Genomic DNA, 24100 nt, shown 5'->3' on the forward strand with positions numbered 1-24100 from the left:
GAGTGGCAAGAAATATTCAAAGTGATGAATGCCATGAACCTACAACCAAGATTACTTTATCCAGCAAAGCTATCATTCAGAATTGAAGGTCAGATAAAGAGCTTCACAGATAAGGAAAAGTTAAAGGAGTTCATCACCACCAAACCAGTATTAAATGAAATGCTGAAAGGTATCCTTTAAGAAGGGGAAGAAGAAGAAAAAGGTACAGATACAAATTATGAACAACAAATACACATCTACCAACAAGTGAATCTAAAAATCAAGTGAATAAATAATCTGATGAACAGAAAAGAAAAAAAAATAAAGAAAGCCAGTCCTCATGCTCACACTGTCCTTTCTGACCTACCAACCTGCCCATGATTCCCTGTATTAAAGTGATGTACAGTTCTGGATGATGTGTCTCAGTTGATTCAGCATAGACCCATGCACTGGTGAGGTCACATCCCTGGGTGATGGGCTAGATCAACAGTAGAGATTGTGCAAGTGGCAACCAATCCTTGTTTTTTGTTCATCCCTATTTCCCTCTCTCTCTTCCTCTCCCTTCCTTTCTACATTGAATATCAATAAAAATATACATGTATTTTGAAAAATATACCTGCAGGTTCCTGAATCAGCTCACTCTTCACTGCTTGCCTTTGCACATTCTGGACCCTATGTCTGGAGGACCTCGCACTCATTACGCTGGTTGCCAGGAACAAGGTCCACGTCATGAAGCCCTACTCCTGGCCTCAGATGTCAGGGCTTAGTGTCTGTTCAAAGTCCGCAGGTCCAAGGGCTACAAGAGCGGCTGACAATCCCAGGACTGTACAATCTCAGAGGTCACAAGTTCCACAAACCCGTACACCTAATCGATTCTGCATTTGCAGGATTTTGTGGAAAGAAAATGGTCTGTTGAGAGCCGAGCAACCACCAGGCTCTATGGGCTCAGGCTGCTCAGTGCCCTTGCCCAGCCGAGTCCAGGTGCCCTCCAGATGCCTGTGTTATCTCAGGGCTCAGTCCTCAGGGCTCACTCTGCCAGTTCCCTTATCATTTACAGGACTTCCCCTTCCTGTCCACAGCTGCTGTCCTCTGTCTTCTAGTCTGTCCTTCCTCTGAGCAATGTCAGGAAAAATTAGAATCCTGCATCAGAAAATGTCCCTCCTTTTTTCACAACCATCTATGCTCCCAGCGTTCTGAGAGTGAAAGTAAAACTCCTCGTGCAAAACCACACCTCATCTCTTTGTTGCCTTTACACCCAAAACAGGCCCGGGTTTCCGAGTCCTCCCTGCGCAGTCGCACCATCACGTCCTTACAAGGCGGCCCTGCAGCCTTTCACCCTCTTCCCCCATCAGCCCTGTGTCACCCACGAGGGACTCACCATTCTGAGCGCTGGGACCTGGGCGGCGGGACCTGAGGGCCGGTCCCCAAGGCTGGAGGGTGAAATGGGGTCCGGCTGCGGGGACGCTGTGAGCAGGGAGGAGTCCGGGGGTCACGGGGACCCCAATCTCGGGCTGTTGGGCTCAAGGAGCCTCAGACACACCCCGCACGGCAGGCGCGCTGCCTCCCAGGCCGCCTCCTCCTCACGACCAGCGCCCTGAAGCCTGGGAGTCTGTGAACAAAGACCTAAAAAGCTAAAATGACCACCGGGAGGTGGAAGACGGAAGTCCCGCCCAAGCCGGATGCGCAGACACCAAAATGTCCTTTAGCCCCGCCCACATGAGTGCAGTTCCTTCTGGGTAATGTAGTTTTCTCAACCGCCCAGGACAGTGCTATCATCCCAGCCACTGACTTAGGTGAATAAAGGTGATGTGGCATAGAGAGTGACGCCTGGGGAGGGAATAGGTGGGACCAGAGGCCTGGCTGACTGGAGCAGACTAACAGATCTCTGAGGGGAAGAAGGTGGGAGAAATGCAAGAGATCCACCAAAGAATATACACAGAGGGGGGAAATGAGAGACATCGATAATACTATCACCAATAAAAAATACATGTACTTTTCATAAACTTTAAAATAATGTAGCCCAGCTGGTGTAGCTCAGTGGCTGAGCCTCGACCTATGAACCAGAAAGTTATGGTTTTTTTCATTTTATTTTTATTTTTTAAATTATTTACTGTTTAAAGTATTACATATACTATTACATATAACTCCTTTTTCTGCCCAGCCACCCCCATATCTCAGCACATGCCCTTTCCCTCCATAGTGTCTGTGTCCATTGGTTATACTTATGTGAATGCATATAGGTCCTTTGGTTGATCCCTTAACCCCTCCCTCCCCTGACTTCCCTCTGAAGTTTGACAGTCTGTTTGACACTTATGTTTCTGGATCTATTTTTGGTCATCAATTTATGCTGTGATTATATTCTACAAATGATGAGGTCATGTGATACTGTTTCTTTTTCTATTCAGGGCGCATACATGGACTGCAGGCTCAATTCCCTTTGTGGGGGTGGAGTCATGCATGAGGCAACTAATCAGCAATTCTCTCTCATCATTGATGTTATTATCCCTCCTTCTCCCTTCCACTCTCTAAAATCAACAAAAATATTTTAAACAAAGTATATACATATATACATAGGCCATGGACATAGACAATAATGTGTTGAGGGACTAGAAGCAGAGGGGGCAGGGTAGAGGGAGAAAAGCTGGGTGGGAGGAGTATGGCAGAAATTGGGAACATCTGTAATAGAGTCAGCAATCCTATATAATAAAGAGCTAATATGCAAATGGTCATCATGCCCTCGAGCCCATGTGCCCTTGCGCCAGGGCCAGGGGACCTGAGGCCATGCTGCCTGCCTTGGCAGCAGGACTGGGGGAACTGAGGCTGGGCCAGGTAACCTGAGGCCATGCCCATTGCCCCGGCACTGGGGCCGGGGCCATGGGACCTGAGGACACGCTGTGGGACCTGAGACCATCACCATCCCCCACCCCAGTTCCGGGGCCAGGGAACCTGAGGCCACAATCCCTGCCCTCCTGGTCTTGATGGGGGTGGGACCAGCTGGGTCTGGGTCTCGCGTGATTACGAGGTGTGCATGGGTGAATGCGGACTTGACTCTGGGTCCCACAGCCCACCCCAGACTCTGACAGGAGGGGGATTTTCATAAACATTTTACTGTTTCTCTTTCATCTCTGACACATCTATGATAGAGAAAGGGCAAATAGCAATATTAAAATATTTCCTCCAATTAATTCCCTTTTAATGTGCATGAATTTTGTGCACCTGGGCCACTAGTCTATTCATATAAAAAGGCAGCTACCATAACAACCATAACGATCTAACAACTGGTCACTATGATGCCCACTGTGGCCAGCAAACTGGCCTGATCAGGGGGTGGGGCTGGTGGCCAAACTTGTGGCCCCTCCCCCTGCCAGCCTGCCCCTTATCCTGAGCAGGGCGTGCCAGCCAAATGACTTCTCCCTCCCCCCCACACCCCCCCCACCCAGGCCAGCTGCAACCCCAGCCCCTCCCTGCAGCTAGCCCGCCCCTGAGAACACCCTCCCAACCCAATAGGGGATGGGACTTGGCAGGCAACCTCCTGCAGCTCCTCCCCCTATCCAGCCCCACCCATGATTGCCCCTCCACCTCAATAGGGGGTGGGGCTGCCTGGCCAATGTCCTGTAGCCCCTCCCCCCTGCCAGCAATGCCCCCGATGGGCCCCCACCACCCTCATCAGCCCACAGCCCCTCTCCTTGGCCAGCCCCAATCCTGATCACCACCACACCTCAATAGGGAGCAGGGATGTATGGCCAACCTCCTAAAGCCCCCACCCCCGGCCAGCCCCACTTATGATCCCCCCAAACCAAATACGGGGTGGGGCTGGCTGGCCAATCTCCTGCAACCCCTCCCCCCACTTGGCCCCATCCCAAATCGGCTTCTCCACCCCAATCAGGGACAGGGCTGGCCAGCCAACCACCTATGGCCCTTCCACCAAACCGATGGCCCTGATTGGCACCCCTCACTCACCCCATTTGGGGGCGGGGCCAGCAGGCCCACTGCCAACAGCCCCTCCCCAAGGCCTGCCCAGCCCCCAATAGGCCCTGCAACAAGAATCAGGGGCAAGGCACATGGCCAATTGCCCAAGGCCCCTTCACTCGGTTGGCCCAGCCCTGATTGGGGGCCCTGATGGGGCCCTGAACCAGGCATTCTGGCCAGCAACCTCCCACCATCTCCTCCTCTTGACAGGCCCAGCCCCGATCTGCCCTGATTGGGGCCAGGCCGGCCAGACCCCACCCATGCACTAATTTGTGCACTGGGCCTCTAGAAAAAATAATAGTGTGTACAGCTGGTTGGGCTCAGTGTTTGGGCATGTACCCATCAACCATCATATCAATGTTTCAATTCCAGGTCAAGGCACATACCCAGGTTGGGGGCGCTATCCCAGTAGGGGGAATTCTGGAGGCAGCTGGTCAATGATTCTCTCTCATCATTGATGTTTCTTCCTTCCCTTTCTCTCTAAGAAATGAATAAAGACATTTAAAAAATGAACTGTGTTAAGATTGATTTGACTCAACAACAACAAAGTGATTGTGGGTCATCACGTTATCTTCCAAGTCTTGTAAGCACAATCATGCCTTCTGTCTTCATACGGGATGTCCCAGGCACAATTTGTAGGGAACAGGAGCCAGCCTGGAGCTGGTCTGCCTCAGCTTGGCCTATAGTGTTTGAGTTCTTGACTTTATGCAGAAAAGATTTCACAACAGGAGTTCAGAGATTTTGAGGAACATTTATTAAAGATGGGGATAATGAAAAATATCAAGGGCTTAGGACAGTACAAGGAACAGCAGAGAGACTAGGTGGGGCTCCTATGGCTCTCTAGAAACACCACTGTGAGCTCACTGGAGAATCAGAGAAAAGAAGGCCTTGAGCACAGGTTCAGAGGGTTAGCCCGGGATGGGCTGTCGCTGCTCATTGCTGCCTCCGTTGCAGGTTGAATGGGATCCCTTAAGCTTAGGAGAGCCTGGCCGGTGTGTTTCAGTGGTTGAGTAATAATGACCTATGAACCTGGAGGTCATGGTTGTATTCCCAGCCAGGATACATGCTCAGGTGGTGGGCTGGGTCCTCATTGTGAGGCATGCAGGAGGCAGCCTATCAGTGATTCTCTCTCATCATTGATGTTTCTATCCCTCACTCATCCCTTCCTCTCTGAAATAAATAAATATAATTTTGAATGTATGTTTTAAATCAATTATACTTACATCAAAGTTTAAAAAATGATTAAAACTTGCCACTTCAAAGGAGACATATGTAATACTTTTTGTAATACTTTAAGCAATAAAACAATTAAAAAAAACACAAAAACAAACTTGCCACTTCCCAATTATTTTACTATTTCATTATGAAAGTTCTTGAGCTTGTTTGTACCTACTGTATCAATATGTTGTGAATAAAATATAATAATATACTACTGAAATATCTCATCAGCCCATATTCAGTGCTATCACTTTTGAAGTCTGAAAGTGATGATGATGAGAGTATTTACACCAGAAAAAAATGGACAAATACTACAAACCTTGACGTCACTTAATATACTATATTGAATGCTTCAACTTAAAGTGAATGGTGGAGAATGTTAGCAACTTAGGTTAATCTTATAAATGTATCCTGCAAGTGGGCTTTAAATTGTACATAGGATACAATTTGAGAAAAACGATTTTCTTCTGAGTTTTATGGTTCCAAATGGCAAAGAAAGAAGTTGAGTCCTTGAGGAATGAGTGAGTTACAAACAGATGACTTAGATGGTGAAATGACTTCCTATTGATTAAATCATAAATTCACTTTAAGAATTGGCAAAAGTTTCTGACCAGACTTTTCAGCTAAGGAGATAAAGACAGTGTAAATATTGCATAAGGAAATGCTCACCATCAAAATTTCTTAGGGAAATGGGGTGCCCGACCCCACCCCTGGCCCCTGACTCGGGACCCCCTCCCCTCCCGGGATCCCCTGGGATTCCCCACCCCTCCAGCACTGCCGGGGATCCGGCCGGCCTGGCGCGAGTCCCTGCCCGGGAGCGGAGCGGGGGAGGGGGGGGGGGCCGGGTCGGAGGAGCCCGGAGCCCGCCCTAGGAGCCTTAGCCCAGCGGAACAGTGACTGTAGTCGGGAGATCTCTGGCTTCCTGCTGCTCCTTGCACTTTCCAGGATCCATTCTTATGATTCTCAATGGAGAATGAAAACATAGATTCATAATGAAAACCAGCCCCCATCGGCCACTGATTCTCAAAAGACGGAGGCTGCCCTTACCTGTTCAAAATGCCCCAGGTGAAACATCAGAGGAGGAGCCTAAACGGCTCCCTGCCCAACAAGAGCCTGGTCAAGCACAGGCCTCCAATGAGGTGGCAGAGTCCACCTCTTGCAAGTTTCCGGTTGGGATCAAGATTATTAACCACCCCACTATGCCCAACACCCAAGTGGTGGCCATCCCCAACAATGCCAATATCCAGAGCATCATCACAGCATTGACCGCCAAAGGAAAGGAGAGTGGCAGCAATGGGCCCAACAAATTCATCCTCATTAGCTGTGGGGGAGACCCCACTCACCCTCCAGAACCCCAGCCTCAAGCCCAAACCAGCAATGATACCAAGAGGACAGAAGAGATCACCAAGACCCCGGGACCAAAACCTGCAGCTACGGATGGGAATCTTCCTAGACTACCTGAAGCCCTTCTCGGGCAGAGATGGGAGAACTGTGCTGGCAGTGAGGCAGCAGGCTGCACTCTTAATACCAGCTTGACCAGTGGCTTGGAAAGATGAGTTCTGATGGCCTGGGCTCCTGCAGCATCAAGCAAGAGATGGAAGGAAAGGAAAATCAGCACTTGGAGCCGAGTCAGGTTAAGGTTGAGGAGCTCCCAGGAGGGTCAACATCCTGGCAGGACTCCGTGTCTGAGCGGCCGCCGTACTCTTACATGGCCATGATACAATTTGGCATCAACAGTACCGAGAGGAAGCGCATGACCTTGAAAGACATCTACACGTGAATCAAGGACCACTTCCCCTATTTTAAGCATATGGCAAAGCCAGGCTGGAAGAATTCCATTCGCCATAACCTTTCTCTTCATGACATGTTTGTTCGAGAGACGTCTGCCAATGGCAAGGTCTCCTTCTGGACCATTCACCCTAGTGCCAATCGTTGCTTGACCTTGGACCAGGTGTTTAAGCAGCAGAAACGACCCAATCCTGAGCTCCACCGGAATGTGACCATCAAAACTGCACTCCCACTGGGCGCACGGCGGAAGATGAAGCCATTGCTACCCCGGGTCAGCTCATACCTGGTACCCATTCGGTTCCCAGTGAACCAGCCACTGGTGTTACAGCCCTTGGTAAAGGTGCCATTGCCCCTGGCAGCTTCACTCATGAGCTCAGAGCTTGCCCGCCACAGCAAACGAGTCTGTATTGCCCCCAAGGTGCCGCTAGCTGATGAGAGGGTCGCTCCTCTGCCCACTGCAGGGCCAGTGAAAGAGGAGAAATTCCTGCTTGGAGAAGGGCTGTCTCCTCTGCTTCCAGTTCAGCCCATCAAGGAGGAAGAAATACAGCCTGGGGAGGAAATGCCACACTTAGGGAAGCCTATCAAGGTGGAGAGCCCGCCCCTGATAGAGTGGCCCTCGCCGTGCCCATCTGTCAAAGAGGAGCTGTCTCAGTCCTGGGAGGACGACTCCCCTCACTCGCCCACTCCAAAGTCCAAGAAGTCCTACAGTGGGCTCAGGTCCCCAATCCGGTGTGTGTCTGAAATGCTGGTGATTAAACGAAGTGAGGGAAGGGAGATGAGCCGGTCTCGGAGGAAACAGCACCTACTACCTCCCTGTGTGGATGAGCCTGAGCTGCTCTTCTCAGAGGCCCCTGGGACTTCAAAACCAGCCACAGAGCTCACTCTCCCTTCAGAGCCCTCTGTGCCTGCCTCCCAGCTTGGCTACTCCCAGGAGGAGGGAGGACCTTTTAAGACACCCATTAAGGAGACGCTGCCCGTCTCCTCTACCCCGAGCAAATCTGTCCTCCCCTTGAGCCCTGAATCCTGGAGGCTTACACCCCCAGCCAAAATTGGAGGGTTAGATTTCAGCCCAGTACGAACCCCTGAGGGTACCTTTGGCCCCCTACCTGACTCCCTGGGGCTGACAGATTTCAGTACCACCCCACTGAAAAGTATCCCCCTCTTTGACTCACCCCAAGAACTCCTCAATTCTGAGCCCTTTGACCTCAACTCTGACCCCTTCAGTAGCTGTTCCCCCTCAGAAATGGAAGTCCCCAAGCCAGACTACCCCATGGTTGGGGAGCCACAGGTTGCCAGCCTTCCAGCCAACCGTTCCCTGACAGAAGGCCTGGTTCTGGACACAATGAATGACAGCCTGAGCAAGATTCTGCTGGACATCAGCTTCCCTGGCCTGGAGGAGGACCTGCTGGGCCCTGACAACATCAACTGGGCTCAGCTCCTGCCTGAGCTGCAGTAGAGACCTGACCTTACCCTTGCTGCTCAAGCTGTCCACTCTGGGCCATCCAAGAGTGGCTGGGCCATCCAAGGCCTGAGAAAGGACGGCAAGCAGGGACTGTCCGCCCTCTAGCCCCACCTTGTTATGCCAAGGCAGACATCGTGCCATAGTCACCACTGGGCCCGCTACAAGCCTCGAGGCCCTGGTATCTGAACTCTGTGCCACCCTATGCTCCCCTAGAGAATCTGATACCTCAATCCCCCTGTGAGAGCTGAAGGGTGGTCATAGCAGAAACAAGGATGAAAAGAGATTAGAAACTCCCAAAACTGTTTGTATTGTGCCCAGCAGTTTCACCTTCCCTGTTCCTTGCAGGGTGTCCTGTAAATAGTGTATACGCTCCAAATTATCCTCTAATTAAAAAAAAAATTTCTTAGGGAAATGGAGTTAAAACAAAACAATTTAACACTACTGATTTTCAGGCCTATAATTTAAAAATATTAAACAGCACATGTGCTCACAGGGAAAATGAACAACTAGAATTTTCATTATTGTGAGTGTCTGGGAAGGCAAAGAAAGGACCATTTTAGATCACAGTTCTGCATATCTTAAAAGTAAAATACTCACCTATACTGCAACAGCTAGATAAGAAAAAAAGATAAAGAACTGAACACAATATTCCCAGAAAATTTATTTATAATACCTCAAACCTGGAAATAACCAAAAACTATAGTCAGATCAATAGATAACATGATTATTCACAGAACACAATACTACTCAGCAATAAAAAAAAAAAAATAACTAACTTTTCACATAAGCATTAGTGTTGAACCTCAAATTAACTGTGTATCATGAAAGAGTCTCATACTTGCTAAAGAATACACACATTATAGTGTTTTTAACATTATGAAAAATATGGACTAATCTTGTAAAGGAAGGAAAATCAATGACTGCATTTAGAGCTGAGGAAGGCAGAAAGAGAGTTTATAAAAGGTAGGAGATAGCCGAAACTGGTTTGGCTCAGTGGATAGAGCGTTGGCCTGTGGACTGAAAGGTCCCAGGTTCGATTCCGGTCAAGGGCATGTACCTGGGTTGTGGGCACTTCCCCAGTGGGGGATGTGCAGGAGGCAGCTGGTCGATGTTTCTAACTCTCTATCTCTCTCTCTTCCTCTCTGTAAAAAATCAATAAAATATATTTTAAAAAAATAAAATAAAATATATGCGGATTAAAAAAAAAAGGTAAGAGATAAATATAGGGTGTGGTAAAGTAGGTTTAGGATTGTTGGTAAGGAAATTAATACAATAGTTAGTAAATAATAGCTGAAACCGGTTTGGCTCAGTGGATAGAGCATCGGCCTGCGGACTGAAAGGTCCCAGGTTCGATTCCGGTCAAGGGCATGTACCTGGGTTGCGGGCACATCCCCAGTGGGAGATGTGCAGGAGGCAGCTGATCGATGTTTCTCTCTCATCGATGTTTCTAACTCTCTATCTCTCTCCCTTCCTCTCTGTAAAAAATCAATAAAATATATTAAAAAAAATAGTTAGTAAATAATAAAACAAGAATAATCTCTTCTCTGGCCATTGTACTTCAGTTGTTTGGGCACCATCCCTTGCCCTGAGAGGTCACTGGCTCCAGCCCAGGTCAGGGCACACGCCCACCTGGATGCCTTGTAGGTGGCGGACAGGAGGCAGCAGTTAAATGCTTCTTTTTCTCATCGCCATTTCTTTCTCTCACCCTTCCTCTCTTTCAAAAAGTCAATAAAAATAGTTTAAATATATAGAAGACTTATTTAAAAAAGAGAATAAACTCTGTGTTTTGCATATTCACATCTGTAAGCCTACTTTTGACCTAACCTGTATATGTGTGAAAGATACGTTTATTTCACATGTGATGTATCCATATGTCCGAACTCACCACATGTACACATTAGAAAAAGTGCATTTTGTTGCATTTCAGTTACAAATATACTTAATAAAGCCTTAAGAAGCACTTCCAAATAAAGGCCTGGATATCTGTCTTGTTGGGAAATTAAAATGGGAACTTTACATGGGTTCTACCATCTCTCTCCTAATCTCCTGGGAGGACCAGTCTTACCTCAGGGGAACAAATATTGGCAGTCAGTGTAGGCTTTTGCCATCAGAATCCCCAGGAATGATGACAGGTTACAAAAAAATAAAACCTGGGACTGATTATAGGATTATCCTTCCTCAGCTCTGAGGTCTTGACAGTTGAGGAAACCTTGAAGTGAACACCCTAGATGGGCCAGGAGACTCCAAAAGAATGTGTGTTTATTTTTTCTGCCAATGACTTCAGCCACAGAAAACAGTAATGGAGGCCCTAAGAATGTGTGTAAGCAAACATCACAGAAGCCACAGACCGTTCATCATTTGTGGAAAAACGTTCAGAAGTGGCACTTTTCAACCAATTTACTGGTCTTTCCCGCTCACTATGAACACAGTGTTTCTGTTCTAATGTTAGTTCCATTTAAACCTCAGAGTCTTAACAAGAGACACCAGCCTATGAAATTTCATACATCATGGCACATGGCTCCTTTACAGTATGTGGGGAAGAATTCTCCTAAATCATTGTAAGTCACTGTAGTCTTTCCTACTCACTACTGTGGTTCCATCTAAGCATCAGTCTTACAACAAATGATATCAGCATATACAATTTTGTACATCATGGCACATGGCACTTTTCCAATATGCGGGGAGGATTTCCCCTAAACATTACTGAGAATTAGGTAATACATACTGTGAACAGAGACTGTAATTCACATTGTTCACACAATGATGGCAAAGGCCTCCTCTTCACGGAAAACATTGACCTCACCAATAAAAGAGGCACTAGACTGCAAATTAGAACCACAAAGTAATGCAGTCTCTCTTTCAAGGCAGCAATACAAAATAAGCCAACATTTGACAAAGAGGAGTGTTATGCTATCATGCTATGCCTTCCAAAGCAGAGCATATTCTTGTATTATTATTTATTAACTATAGGCCTGGTATACAAAATTCATGCACGGAGAGGGGGTCTCCTCAGCCCAGCCTGCACACTCTCTAATCCGGAACCCCTTGGGATTGGACCTAAACCAGCCGTCAGACATCCCTCTCACAATTCGGGACCTCTGGCTCTTAACTGCTCACCTACTTGCCGACCTGATCACCCCTAACTGCCCCCCCTTGCTGGCCTGGTCGCCCCATGCAGCCTGCTGTTTGGTCATTACTGTTACTGTGACAGCGCCCTGGACAATTTATTGTAGTATAGATAAATTATTATCTATTATTAGTATAGATTATATTTTTCATACCATCAAATCTAAACCTACATTGATGCCTCCTGCCCTTTTATAATTTCTCTGTTTTCCTCAGTCCTTAATGCAGTCATTGATATTCCTTCCTATACAATAGATTAGTTCATATTTTTCATAATTTTATAGGCACTCTAAGGTGTGTTGTTTAACAAATGGTCGTTTTCTTCATGCAATACAGTAATTTTGAAATTCAACTCTTGTCCTTATGTGAATAGTTAATTTTTGATTGGTGTGTAGTATTATGTTCTATGGATAATAACTTTGCATATTGATCTTTCTATGATTATGGTTATTTCCAGGTTTGGAGTATCATAAATAAACCAGAGGCCTGGTGCACAAAATTCATGCACTGGGGGGGGGGGGTTGTCCCTTAGCCCAGCTGCACCCTCTCCAATCTGGGACCCCTCAGAGGATGTCCAACTGCCTTCTTACAATCCAGGACTGCTGGTTCCCAACCATTTGCCTGCCTGCCTGATTCACCTAACCGCTTCTGCCTGCCAGCCTGATCACCCCCTAACTGCTCCCCTGCCAGCCTGATTGACACCTAACTGCTCCCCTGCCAGTCCGATCACTCTGAACTGCACTACCCTGCAGGCCTGCCTTCCCCCTCCCCCCGCAACTGTTCTCCCCTGCTGGCTATCTTGTGACAACATGGGGGTGGCCATCTTGTGATGCTAGGGTATGAGGGTCAATTTGCATATTACCTCTTTAATATATAGGATATGCTTGGAATATTTGTGTTCAGTTATCTCTACTTGCGTATATGTTTTACTTAATCAAACTGTTCTTGTGTGGGTGAATGTAACACACATTAAGATATGCAAAAATATGACACAATATGGTCATTGCTTTTGCCTTCCACAAAGCTATGGTATAAAATAAATCCAGTTTTTATGCAACTCTGCTAGCACCCGCAATTATTAATTGTTTTAAACAACACCTGGAATTGAGTCTAGTGTTAACTCACTTTTGTTTTAATTCTATTTACCTAAGAATTTTTTATGTTGAACATTTTTTTCATACATTTATTTACACTGTCTTTATCCTTTGTTATAATGTCAGCTTATAATCTTTTTCATATTGTTTAAATAAATTCATTATTTTAACCAGGAGGAGGACTGTGCAGCATCTAAGATATATATTTGCCTTTCACTCATTCCCTAATGACTCAAGTGACTTCTTTGTCATATGGAACCATAGGTTTAGAATACTGGAAGAAAAACTGTCTTTCTCAATTATTATCCTCTGTTCAATTTAAGCCAACTTGTAGCATATACTATACATTTAATCTGCATTATATACTTATACATTTAATCACATTCTCCAGTATCCTTTTTTAAGTCTAACATTGAATAATACATTAAGTGAAGTCTAGGTTTATAGTATTTGTTCCTTTTCCTGGTGTAAATATTCTCATCACTGTCCCTTGCAAACTGCTAAAATGATGGCACTGAATATGAACATGATAAGATATTTCAGTAGCACATCATTATATTTTATTTGCAACATGGCATCACATTAGCAACAAATATGTACAAGAACTTTCATAATAAAATAAAATTATTGGGAATTGTCAATTTTTTAAACTTTCTTGGAGAAACCAAGATGGCGGCATAGGTAAACACCGGAGTTTGCTGCCTCGAACAACCACTTCAAAAATACAACTAAAAGACGGAACGGACATCATCCAGAACCACAGGAAGGCTGGCTGAGAGGAAATTCCACAACTACAAGGAAAGAGAAAAGCATATCGAGACTCAGAGGAGGCACAGTGCGGAAGTAAAATACTAAGGTGCGGAGGTACATGCGAAGAGGGCTGGCGGCTGAGGGCGCGGTTGTTGTTTTCAATCGGGAGGGAGTCTCAGGCTCTGAGCTCCAGTTCCGGGTGAGTCTCTGGGGACCCGGACTCATACAGGAAAAGCGGGACTGTCTGGCATCAGTTGGAACTCGAGTGCAGCTTTCTCTCAGAGGGGCATGCAGCAATTGCCCAGACACTGAGAAGCGGAGCCTCTGAGACAGTCATAACTGCTAGCCCCGCCCTGTTGATCCTGTGGGACCCGCCCCACCCAAGCCCTGCAGGGAGGCTTTTGCTGGATAGCCTAAGGTAGAGGCTAGATTGGCACCTCCCTAGAGTTCCAGGAGCCAGGAGCCACCCAGAGGTCAGAGTGGGACCATCCAGTTTGCAGCTCCGTGGAACCATAAAGGACACACTCAGGGGGCAGACTCAGTGAGCACCAAAGCCCCATTGAAGCAAGTCTTGCCCTGGAGGGGTGTCTCCAGCACAGAAGTTCTCCCACTGCAGACACAGCTGATTATCATAGCCAATTGGCCTGGAGGTCAATTCCTCCCAGTGATACCTACAACAATCAAGGCTTAACTACAACAAGACTGTGCACAAAGACCACAAGGGGATGCACCAAGAGTGTCCTCCTCAGGTAATTGGGGAGGCTGAACCACTGGGCCCTAGAGGACACTTAGCACAGAAAACCAATTTATCAACACAGGGAAGCATAAAAAATGTGGAGACAAAGAAAAAGGACACAAATGACAGAAATGGAGGAAAGCAAACTACTGGATATAGAGTTCAAAACCACACTTTTAAGGTTTTTCAAGAATTTTCTAGAAACTGCCAATAAACTTAATGAGACCTACAAGAAATCTAATGAGACCCTCGAGGTTGTGATAAAGGACCAAGTAGAAATTAAGCATACACTGACTGAAATAAAGAATATTATACAGAGATCCAACAGCAGACTAGAGGATCACAAGAATCAAGTCAACGATTTGAAATACAAAGAAGCTAAAAACACCCAACTGGAAAAGCAAAATGAAAAAAAGAATCTAAACTTTCTTAAAGTTTGATGTAAGTATGTTTGATTTAAAGTATGTATTTTTTAAACACATGCTTCTGGTGTTTTCATGCATTACTGCATTGCTGAAAGCAAGATCCTTCTGCCCTTATATCAGTGTTTCATTCTCGGCATATAAAATAATCGATGCAAAAACACAGTCTGCCTTAGAAATAACTTACATAAGATATATCCATGTAAAAAAAGATACTTATGAAATTCCATGAATCGTATTCTAGCTTTCCACCACTATTTGATGGTTTTATATCTGTCTATTCTCAGGTACATTATTGGGATTATTGGATTATTTTACTTAAATTGCCACATTTGTCTGGGCATGGCCAAATAGTGCAGTGGGTCAGAGAAGCATCATGATAAAGCCAAGGTTGCAAGTTCTTTTCCCTGTAAGAGCAATTACAAGCATCAACCAAAGAAGGTATGAAATTATGGGGGGAAATGCTGTGTGTGGCTCTATCCCTGTTTCTCTCTCTCTCTCTTAAATATATATATTTTCAACCAGGCATTTCACACACATGTGAGCATCAGCACAGCCTAGGGACCCCATGGTGACCAGCAATGACCCAGGGAACAGTAAGGGAGGTGCCATCACTGTCAGTGTAGCAGGTAGGGAACCCAGGCTGAGCTGCACAATGACCCACAGGGCATGATACCATCAGTGTGGACCCTGGGACTAAAAGAAAAGCAGCTAGGAGAAGCTTTGAGCTAGGACATGTCCCTTGTGGTTTCTGCACGTTCCAGCCAGGGGTTGGGACTGGGCTATTTCACATTCAGGTGTTTGAGGAGCCCAGATTCCTCTCAAGTGACAAGGCTGGTGGCAGCTGGGCACATGAGTTTTGGGAGGAAAAAGCCCAGGGCATTTGCCAGGGAGAGTTGGTGCAGGGCCATGTGTGTGGCTCTGAAGCCCTCTCTAGTCACAGTCCAGGCTGATGGTCTCTCTGTTCTTTGGGGCTATGGATAGTGGGAAATGGAGCAAGCTCGGCTGCAGGAGTTCCGAGGGCGTCATGACCTGGGAGTGAGCATGTGCTCCAAGAAAACTTGTGACCCAGGCAGGGCCAACCTAGTCCACTGTATTGAAGGCTCCAGCCATTGACCTGCCCAGGGAGGGAGAGGAGCTGTCTCTGCAGAGGCTGATTCCCTATCTGCCCAGCAGGAGGGGGTGCAGGCTTCTGAGACACATGGTCCTCTGCTGGGCTGCAAGTGTCATGAAATGTAGTCACTAAAGAAGGTTCCAGATATTTATCCATCTAGAGAGAGAAAGTGTCCCTGATCTTTCCTTCATGAATAAACATCCACCCTGCTACACCCTGAGACTGGTCTACTGCCTGCACAGCCGCACTCCCTGCTACACTCTTTCCTGGCTGTGCCTGGGATGTTCCCACTGAAGGTGAGTCATGCTCCTGAAGTGAGTTGATGGACCCTGAACTCTGGGCATAGTGTGTTGCTGGGGTGTGTGGATGAAGGAGCAGAGAGGTTGGGGTCTGGGACAGGGATGGAGAGGGGCAGGGTCCTTGAGAAGGTGGGCTGAGGGAAGGCTCTAGGAATGAGAATTGGAATCAGACTGGATGTAGAGGCAGCAGCTAAGGGCGGGCACAGCTGAGACCTGTGAGAACCAGGGACATGAATACTGTTCACAAAACTGTTCCAGACTCCGGAGATACAGAGTCCCCTTCCCTTAGGAGCTTGTGTCCTAGTGGAGGACAGTCCACATACAATGAGCAGGACAGCTGTGACAGGCGACAGGAGCTCAGGCATAAGGAGAAGCCAGTGGTGGTCAGTGGGGGCCTCCCTGAAAAAAATCCAGGAAGGGCTGGCAGAGTCCAGTTGGAAGGCCTGCTGGGAGCATGCCCCTCCCCTCTTCCCGCCCCATTTGGGAGATGAAGGGAGGTCACTATAGCTGCTTTGGACAACTGAAATTAGAAAGGGGGGTCCTGGCTGGCATGTGGGCACTGTGGCAGGACTTGACCTTCTCCTCAGGCGGCCTCACAGTTTGCCTCCAGCCCCAGGCTGCCTTCAGAAGGGCTGGTGGGCAGCCCCTTCAGAAAAATCATTGCCGAAGGGAAATTCACAGTCCTGACTGCACATAAAGAATCCAGGGGCTTAAGGATGTTTGCTTATTTAGGAATAAAAGTGTATCTGTAAGGTGCTTTAGTTTACTCACCACAAGGATAGTTCTCTAGAGAAAATGACAAACACAGAAATGTACTAGGAGACAGTTATGATGGTAAGCTTCCACAGAATTTCAAAAAACTGGCTGGAGGATACAGTAATGGTGCAGGATATGCAATAGAAGAAATACTATTTGAGGTAATGAGGAGCCATAGGCATTTAAAATATATCTGTCTCAGAAATCATCTTTTAAATCCCAACACCAGCCTCCATGTGATCTCCAGAGGACTCTCTGCTTTAAGAAAGACTGCTAGTTGGCTGACTTGTGCCTCCTGTGTCCCTGGCTATATTTATAGACATTAAGACCTGGGTTTCACTAGGGAAAGCACAGTTTCTAGTTCACCATGGGCTCTGCTCACTCCAGTGTCTAAAGCAGGGGTCCTCGAACTATGGCCCACAGGCCACATGCGGCCCACGGAAAACATTTATCCGGCCTGCCAGGTGTTTTTGCCGCAGCTGCCTGTTGTTTAGGCCGCAGTGCGCATGTGTGGAATGTGCGCCGCACTCTCCGACTCCTTTCCTTCTTGCTGTCTCTCGACTCCTCCTCTCAGTCTCGGGTGTGATCGGACGAGTCACGAGCTTGCCTGTGCAGGGCCTGCTGCTGCCTGAAGACCTAGGTAAGAACAAGTTAGTATTTATTTTGTTTTTGAAGTTAGGAGGTCTATTTTTTATTTATTTTGCAGTTAGTAGGGCCTTTTTTTTGAAGTTAGGTGAGCCTTTTTTTTCTTGAAGTTGGTTAGTTGGTTGGGGGTGGTTTCTAGGGGGGGGGTTGCATCACAGTGATAACACAAATTGTCAGTGCTCAGAGGTAATGCAAATGGTCAGCGCTCAGAGGTAATGAAAATAGTCAGTGCTCAGTGGTAATGATAATTGTAAGTGCTCAGTGTTAATGCAAATGGTCAGCGCTCGGTATTAATGCAAATTGTCAGCGGTCAGTGTTATCACAAATGGTCAGCGGTCAGTGTTAATGCAAATGGTCAATGCTCAGTGTTATCAAATGGGAGCCCTAAACTGGTAATCTGCCTAGGGCCCTAAGGGAACTTAATCCGGCTCTGCAGACAGCCAAGGAGTAGGAACCCCAATTTAATTGACAGTAAGTGCATTTATATTTTGATTGCTATTCAGTTGTGTATGATGTTGTATGTTGTGTGCTGTGTAAGCCCCGGTTCACACTGTTGCAATCTCTGAGCAGTGCGAGTTCAGCCATATGCTTGTATGGCTGAACTTGCATTAGATTCGGAAGAAAAAAGGCATACGTGCCTTCTTTTTTCCTGCAGTGGAATCTGATCGCATGGGTCTTCTCACCCATGCGATCAGATTCCTGTGAGAGTTCGCAGATCACAGTGCGGTTCGCACAGGGTAACGTGAACTGAAAAGGTGGTGGAGGAACCGGCTCTGTAATAGTGCCGGTTCCCGCACCGCACCAGTGTGAGCCTGAGCCGGAGTTCCACCAATATGGGCACTGGTGAGGCTGAAATGATGTGGACTTGGAAGGCTGCATTAATGGACACTGATCAGACTGCATTGATGGGCACTGATCAGACTGCATTGATGTGCAGTGCAATCTGTATGTCTCTGTGTGGGCAAAGTTATTGTTGGTATATTGTTTTTGTAGCGATATATATATATATATATATATATATATATATATATATATATATATATATATATATATATATTTTACTAATAGCAATTTGGAATCCCTAGGAAACAATGATGTCAAGAAATAGAAAAATTGACTCGGAGTGTAGGATATTCAAAGAACAGTGGACTTATGATTACTTTTTCATGCAGTACAAGGAAAGAGCTGTGTGTTTGATATGCCAGAATATAGTGTCTGTGTTCAAAGAATACAATTTGCGTCGACACTATCAAACTCAACATAAAGATAAATATGATTGTTTGGTCGGAGAAGTGAGAAAAGATAAAATATTAAAACTGAAAAATACGTTGACAACTCAGCAAAATACTTTTGTGAAGGAGAAGCAGCTAAATATTTCATCACTGCCAGCAAGTTTTCAAGTTGCCAAGCTAATAGCGTGCACTGGCAGACCATTCGTGGAGGGAGAATTTGTTAAAGAATGCCTTCTTTCTGTTGCCAAAGAGATGTGTCCAGAGAAGGCCGAATTATTTAGTATAGTGAGTCTTTCAGGATCTACAATTACACAAAGGACTGAAGAAATGGGAGACAATTTGCATCAGCATTTGCAAAACTCCGCAAAAAACTTTCCTATTTTTCCTTGGCACTCGACGAAAGCAATGATGTTCGCGATTCTGCACAACTTCTAATTCTTATTCGTGGGACGAATGACTTTTTCGAAGTCACAGAAGAGCTTGCTGCACCGCAAAGCATCAAAGGAACAACTACAGGAGAGGATACCTATGAAAAGGTTTGCCGAACTGTGAATGGTTTGGAGCTGGCCTGGGCTACACTAGCCAGTGTGACAACTGATGGTGCTCCAAGCATGGTGGGGTCTAAGAAAGGAGTAATTGCCGCATTAACCAAGAGATGGACAAACAACCATGCTCATCCAATAGCCATACGCTGCCGCATCCACCAACAAGCGCTGTGTAGTAAATCACTGAAGTGGGGCTCTGTTATGAAAATGGTGGTATCTTGTGTTAATTTCATTAGAGCTAATGCACTAAACCACAGACAATTTCAGGAATTTCTGTCTGAGCTAAATGTTGCCTATGAAGATGTACCACACAGAGTCCATTGGCTGAGTCGAGGGAGAGTTCTGAAACAAATTTATGACTTACTTCCACAGATTACAGCTTTTCTGCTTTCAAAAAACAGAGTACCAGAGCTCAACGATGCAGAATGGAAATGGCACCTCGCCTTTCTGACAGATGTAACAGAGCTACTCAACAGTTTCAATGTGCAACTTCAAGGAAAGGGAAGCTCAGCTGTGATTGCAATCACATGTGAAAGCATTTGAAGTAAAATTAGGCCTCCTCATCAAACAAGTGAAGGAGGGAAATTTCTGCCATCTCCCCACAACTCAAAATCTGTTAGCGGAAAAACCGCTGATTGCATTCCCAAACAAAACACGTGGAGGTTCACTGGAAAAGCTGCAAAAGGAGTTCCAGTTTAGACTGAAAGAGCTTCATCTCCATAAACGGGACATACAGCTTTTCCGTAACCCATTTCCTATTGACATTGAAAATGTGGAGACAATTTACCAAATGGAACTGGAACTGGCCGAACTGCAGAATTGTGACTCTCTGAAAGACCCATTCAAGTCAAGCAGCCTTCCTAATTTCTATGCATCTCTCCCCTCTGAGACATATCCTAATCTCAAGAACCATGCACTCAAAATGGCAATCATCTTTGGCAGCACTTAGGTCTGTGAACAGACTTTTTCCGGAATGAAACATCTGAAAGCTCCAATCAGATCTAGACTAACTGATGCACACTTGCATCACTTGTTACGACGAGCAGTGACAACTATGGAACCGGACATTGACCATCTCATTAGCCAAAAGCAGGCCCATAGTTCCCATTGAAATACTGGTAAGTTTGTTGATTTAACTTTACTTGTTCTTCATTTTAAATATTATATTTGTTCCCGTTTTGTTTTTTTTACTTCAGAATAAGATATGTGCAGTGTGCATAGGAATTTGTTCATAGTTTTTTTTTTAAACTATAGTCCGGCCCTCCAACGGTCTGAGGGACAGCGAACTGGCCCCCTGTTTAAAAAGTCTGAGGACCCCTGCTCTAAAGTTATGTTGGAATCCCCCAGAAATAGCTTCTCCCGTGGGATAGTTAATATTTATCACTCAAAGACTAACCTAAGTTAAAAAAATAGATGACTTTAATCAGAAACCATCAGATTTTAGGGCTTAAATAAAAACAAGGTGGGGATCATGACTCTGACACTAATAATGAGGGTTTTTTCTGAAATCCATGATATTGATTCTTTTAGCCTCTTACATGAAAGGAGACAGACTTCTATGGAGTTCACATGATAATGATAACTGTTCTAGAGAGAGAGAGCTTTAGATTTAACTGTATGTACTTGAAACATCAACACCTTCGTTTATTTAATTTGCTCTTGGGGAATAGTTTATTGATTTGAGAGAGAGAGGATGGGAGAGAGAGAGAGAAAGAGAGAGAGACATATCGATGTGAAAAGAAATATGGATCAAATGCCTCCTCTATGCTTTCTGAACAAGGATCAAATTTGCAACCTAGTTATGTGCCCTTACCAGGAATCAGGCATGGTTTTAGGGGGGGGTGCTTTATGGGAGAATGCTTCAACCCACTGCGCCCCTGAGCAGGATAGCACCTTAATTCTTAATGTTTCCTTTAAGAGAGTAAATTAGGCCCGAGCTGTCTTGGCTCAGTGGAAAGATTTGGCCTGTGGACTAAAGGGTCTCGGGTTCAATGCAGATAAAGGGCACATGCAGTCGGTCGTGAGCTCAAATCCCAATGGGGGGCGTGCAGGTTTCAGCTGATCAGTGATTCTCTCTCATCATTAATGTTTCTATATCTCACCTCTCCCTTTCTCTCTGAAATCACTTTAAAAAAACTATTTTTTTAAAAAAGAGTAAGTTAGTATGCCAGCATTCATGGGGTCTCAAACTTTATGTGCTTTGGAAGGCACATAATAATGGCAGAAAATCACTCTTTGTCCAATATTGGGTTATTTTGCATAGCTGACCAAGGCCTTGAAAGAACGTCTGCATGACTTTGTGGTTCTAATATGCATCCTGGTGCCTCTGTCATTGGTGAGTTCAATGGTCACCCAGGATAGGAGTCCTTTGTTGTGCCTGTATGAACAATATGAATTACAGTCTCTGTTCACAGTAAGTATTACATAATTCTCAGCAATTTTTAGGGGAACTCCTCCCCACACACTGTTAAGGAGTCATGTGCCATGATGTATGAAATGTCATAGGCTGGTGTAATTTGTTCTAAGACTCTGAGGCTTAAATGGAACCACTATTAGGACAGAAACACTATTCATAGTGAGTGGGAAAGACTGCAGTCAATTGGAGGAAAAGTGCCTCTTCTGAACGTTTTCCACAAACGATCACAGGTCTGTGGCTGGTGTGATCTTTGTGTACAGACATTCTCAGGGCCTCCATAACTGTTTTCTGTGGCTGAAGTCATTGGCAGAGAAAATAAACAGTTATTTGGAGTCCCCTGGCCCTTCTAGGTTGTTCACCTCAAGGTTTCCTCAACTGGCAAGATCTCAGAGCTGAGGAAGAATAATCCTATAATCAGACCCAGGAATTATTTCTTGTAACCAGTCAGCATTCCTGTGGATTCTGATGGCAATAGTCTACACTGCTGCCAATATTTACTGAACCTGAGGCAAGGCTGGTCCTCCCAGGAGATTAAGAGATGGTATAGCCTATATCATTTTAATTTTCTAACAAGACAGGGATATCCAGGCCTTTATTTGGAAGTGCCTCTTAAGGATTTATTACGTATGTTTATAACTGAAATGCAACAAAATGCACTTTTCTAATGTGCACTACGTGGTGAGCTTGGACATATGGATAAAGCTCTAAAAACATCACATGTGAAATAAAAGTATCTCTCACCCATTTACAGGTTAGAGCAAAAATAGGCTTACAGATGTGAGTATGAAAACACAGAATTTATTCTTTTTAAAATAAGTCTTTTATATATTTAAACTATTTTTATTGAACTTTTAGAAAGACAGGAAGGGAGAGAGAGAGAAATGGTGATATGAGAAAGAAACATTGAGCTGCTGCCTCCTGCACGTCACCTACAGGGCATCCAGGCAGGCGTGTGCCCAGACCTGGAATGGAACCAGTGACCTTTCAGGGCAAGGGATGGTGCCCAACCAACTGAAGTACAATGACCAGGGAAGAGTTTGTTCTTGTATTATTATTTATTAACTATTGTATTATTTTCCATACCAACAACCCTAAACCTACTTTACCACACCCTATATTTACCTTCTGCCTTTTATACTCTCTCTGCCTTCCCCAGTTCTAAATGCAGTCATTGATTTTCCTTCCTTTACAAGATTAGTTCAGATTTTTCATAATGTTATAAAAATTATAATGTGTATATTGTTTAAAAAATATGGGACTCTTTCATGCTACAGTTGTTTTGAGATTCAACACTAATGCTTATGTGAAAAGTTAATTGCCTTTTTATTGCTGAGTAGTATTGTGTTCTATAAATAAGCACTTTATCTATTGATCAGTTTATGGTTTTGGTATTTTTAGGTTTGAGATATTATAAATACATTTTCTGGGAATATTGGGTTCAGTTCTTTATATAAATGTATGTTTTTCTTATCTAACTGTTGCAGTATATGTGAGTGTTTAACTTTTAAGATATGCAGAACTGTGATCTAAAATGGTCCTTCCTTTGCCTTCCCAGCACATGTGCTGCTTAATATTTTTAAATTGTAGGCCTGAAAATCAGTAGTGTTAACTTGTTTTGTTTTAAATCCATTTCTCTAAGAAATTTTTAGAGTGGCCATTTCTTTATGCATTTATTTGCACTGTCTTTACCTTTTTATTGAAAATTCTGGTCAGAAACTTTTGCCAATTTTTAAAATGAATTTATGATGTGATCAATAGGAAGACAGTTCAGCATCTATGACACCTGTTTTCACTTCACTCATTCCTCCAGGACTCAACTTCTTTCTTTGCCATTTGGAACCATATGTCTTGAATACTGGGAGGAAAATTGTTTTTCTAAAATTGTATCCTATGTAGAATGTACAGGCCACTTGCATGATACACTTATAAGGTTAACCTACGTTGCTAACATTCTCCACCATTCAGTTTAAGTTGAAGCATTCAATAGTATATTAAGAGAAATCAAGGCTTGTAGTATTTGTCGTTTTTTCTGGTGTAAATACTCTCCTCATCATCACTTTCAAACTTCCAAAGTCATAGCACTGAACATGAGCCTGATAAGATACTTCAGTAGCAAATCATTATATTTTATTTCCAAGTTATTGATACAGTAGGTACAAACATGCTCAAGAACATTCATAATAAAAAAGTAAAATAATTGGGAAGTGGCAAGTTTTAATTTTTTTAAAACTTTGATGTAAGTATAACTGATTTAAAACATACATTCAACACTATATTGATTTCAGAGAGGAAGGGAGGAGAGATAGAAACATCAGTGATGAGAGAGAATCACTGATTGGCTGCCTCCTGCATGCTTCTCAATGGGGATCCAGCCTACCACCTGAGTATGTGTCCTGACTGGGAATGCAACCGTGACCTCCAGGTTCATAGGTCAATGCTCACCCATTGAACCACACCGCCAGGCTCTCCTAAGCTTTTAAGGAATCCCCATTAACCTGAAACGGGAGCAGTAACCTGCGCTCAAGGCCTTTTATTCTCTGATTGTCCAG

The 24100-nt window shown here is 44.9% G+C and overlaps 2 protein-coding genes across 4 annotated transcripts in view; one reads left to right on the forward strand and one right to left on the reverse strand.

Moving 5' to 3' along the window:
* LOC118654962 (zinc finger protein 501-like) overlaps positions 1-24100 on the reverse strand; it is an 89498-nt gene that overhangs the window by 6861 nt on the left and 58537 nt on the right. The window contains exon 1 of one of the 3 annotated variants that reach the window (XM_036306261.1): positions 1358-1635. The exons of 1 other annotated variant lie outside the window; for it this stretch is intronic. In XM_036306261.1, coding sequence (XP_036162154.1) covers positions 1358-1360 — 3 coding nt within the window. In that variant the 5' untranslated portion in view covers positions 1361-1635. One more of the 3 variants, XM_036306262.1, reaches the window with a different exon arrangement.
* Positions 6159-8410, forward strand: LOC118654957 (forkhead box protein M1-like). The gene is given in 2 exon segments (XM_036306245.1): positions 6159-6699; positions 6702-8410. Coding segments are annotated over 2 exon segments (2250 nt in total).

Source organism: Myotis myotis, unplaced genomic scaffold (genome assembly GCF_014108235.1).
Source record: "Myotis myotis isolate mMyoMyo1 unplaced genomic scaffold, mMyoMyo1.p scaffold_m19_p_40, whole genome shotgun sequence".
Taxonomy (NCBI): domain Eukaryota; kingdom Metazoa; phylum Chordata; class Mammalia; order Chiroptera; family Vespertilionidae; genus Myotis; species Myotis myotis.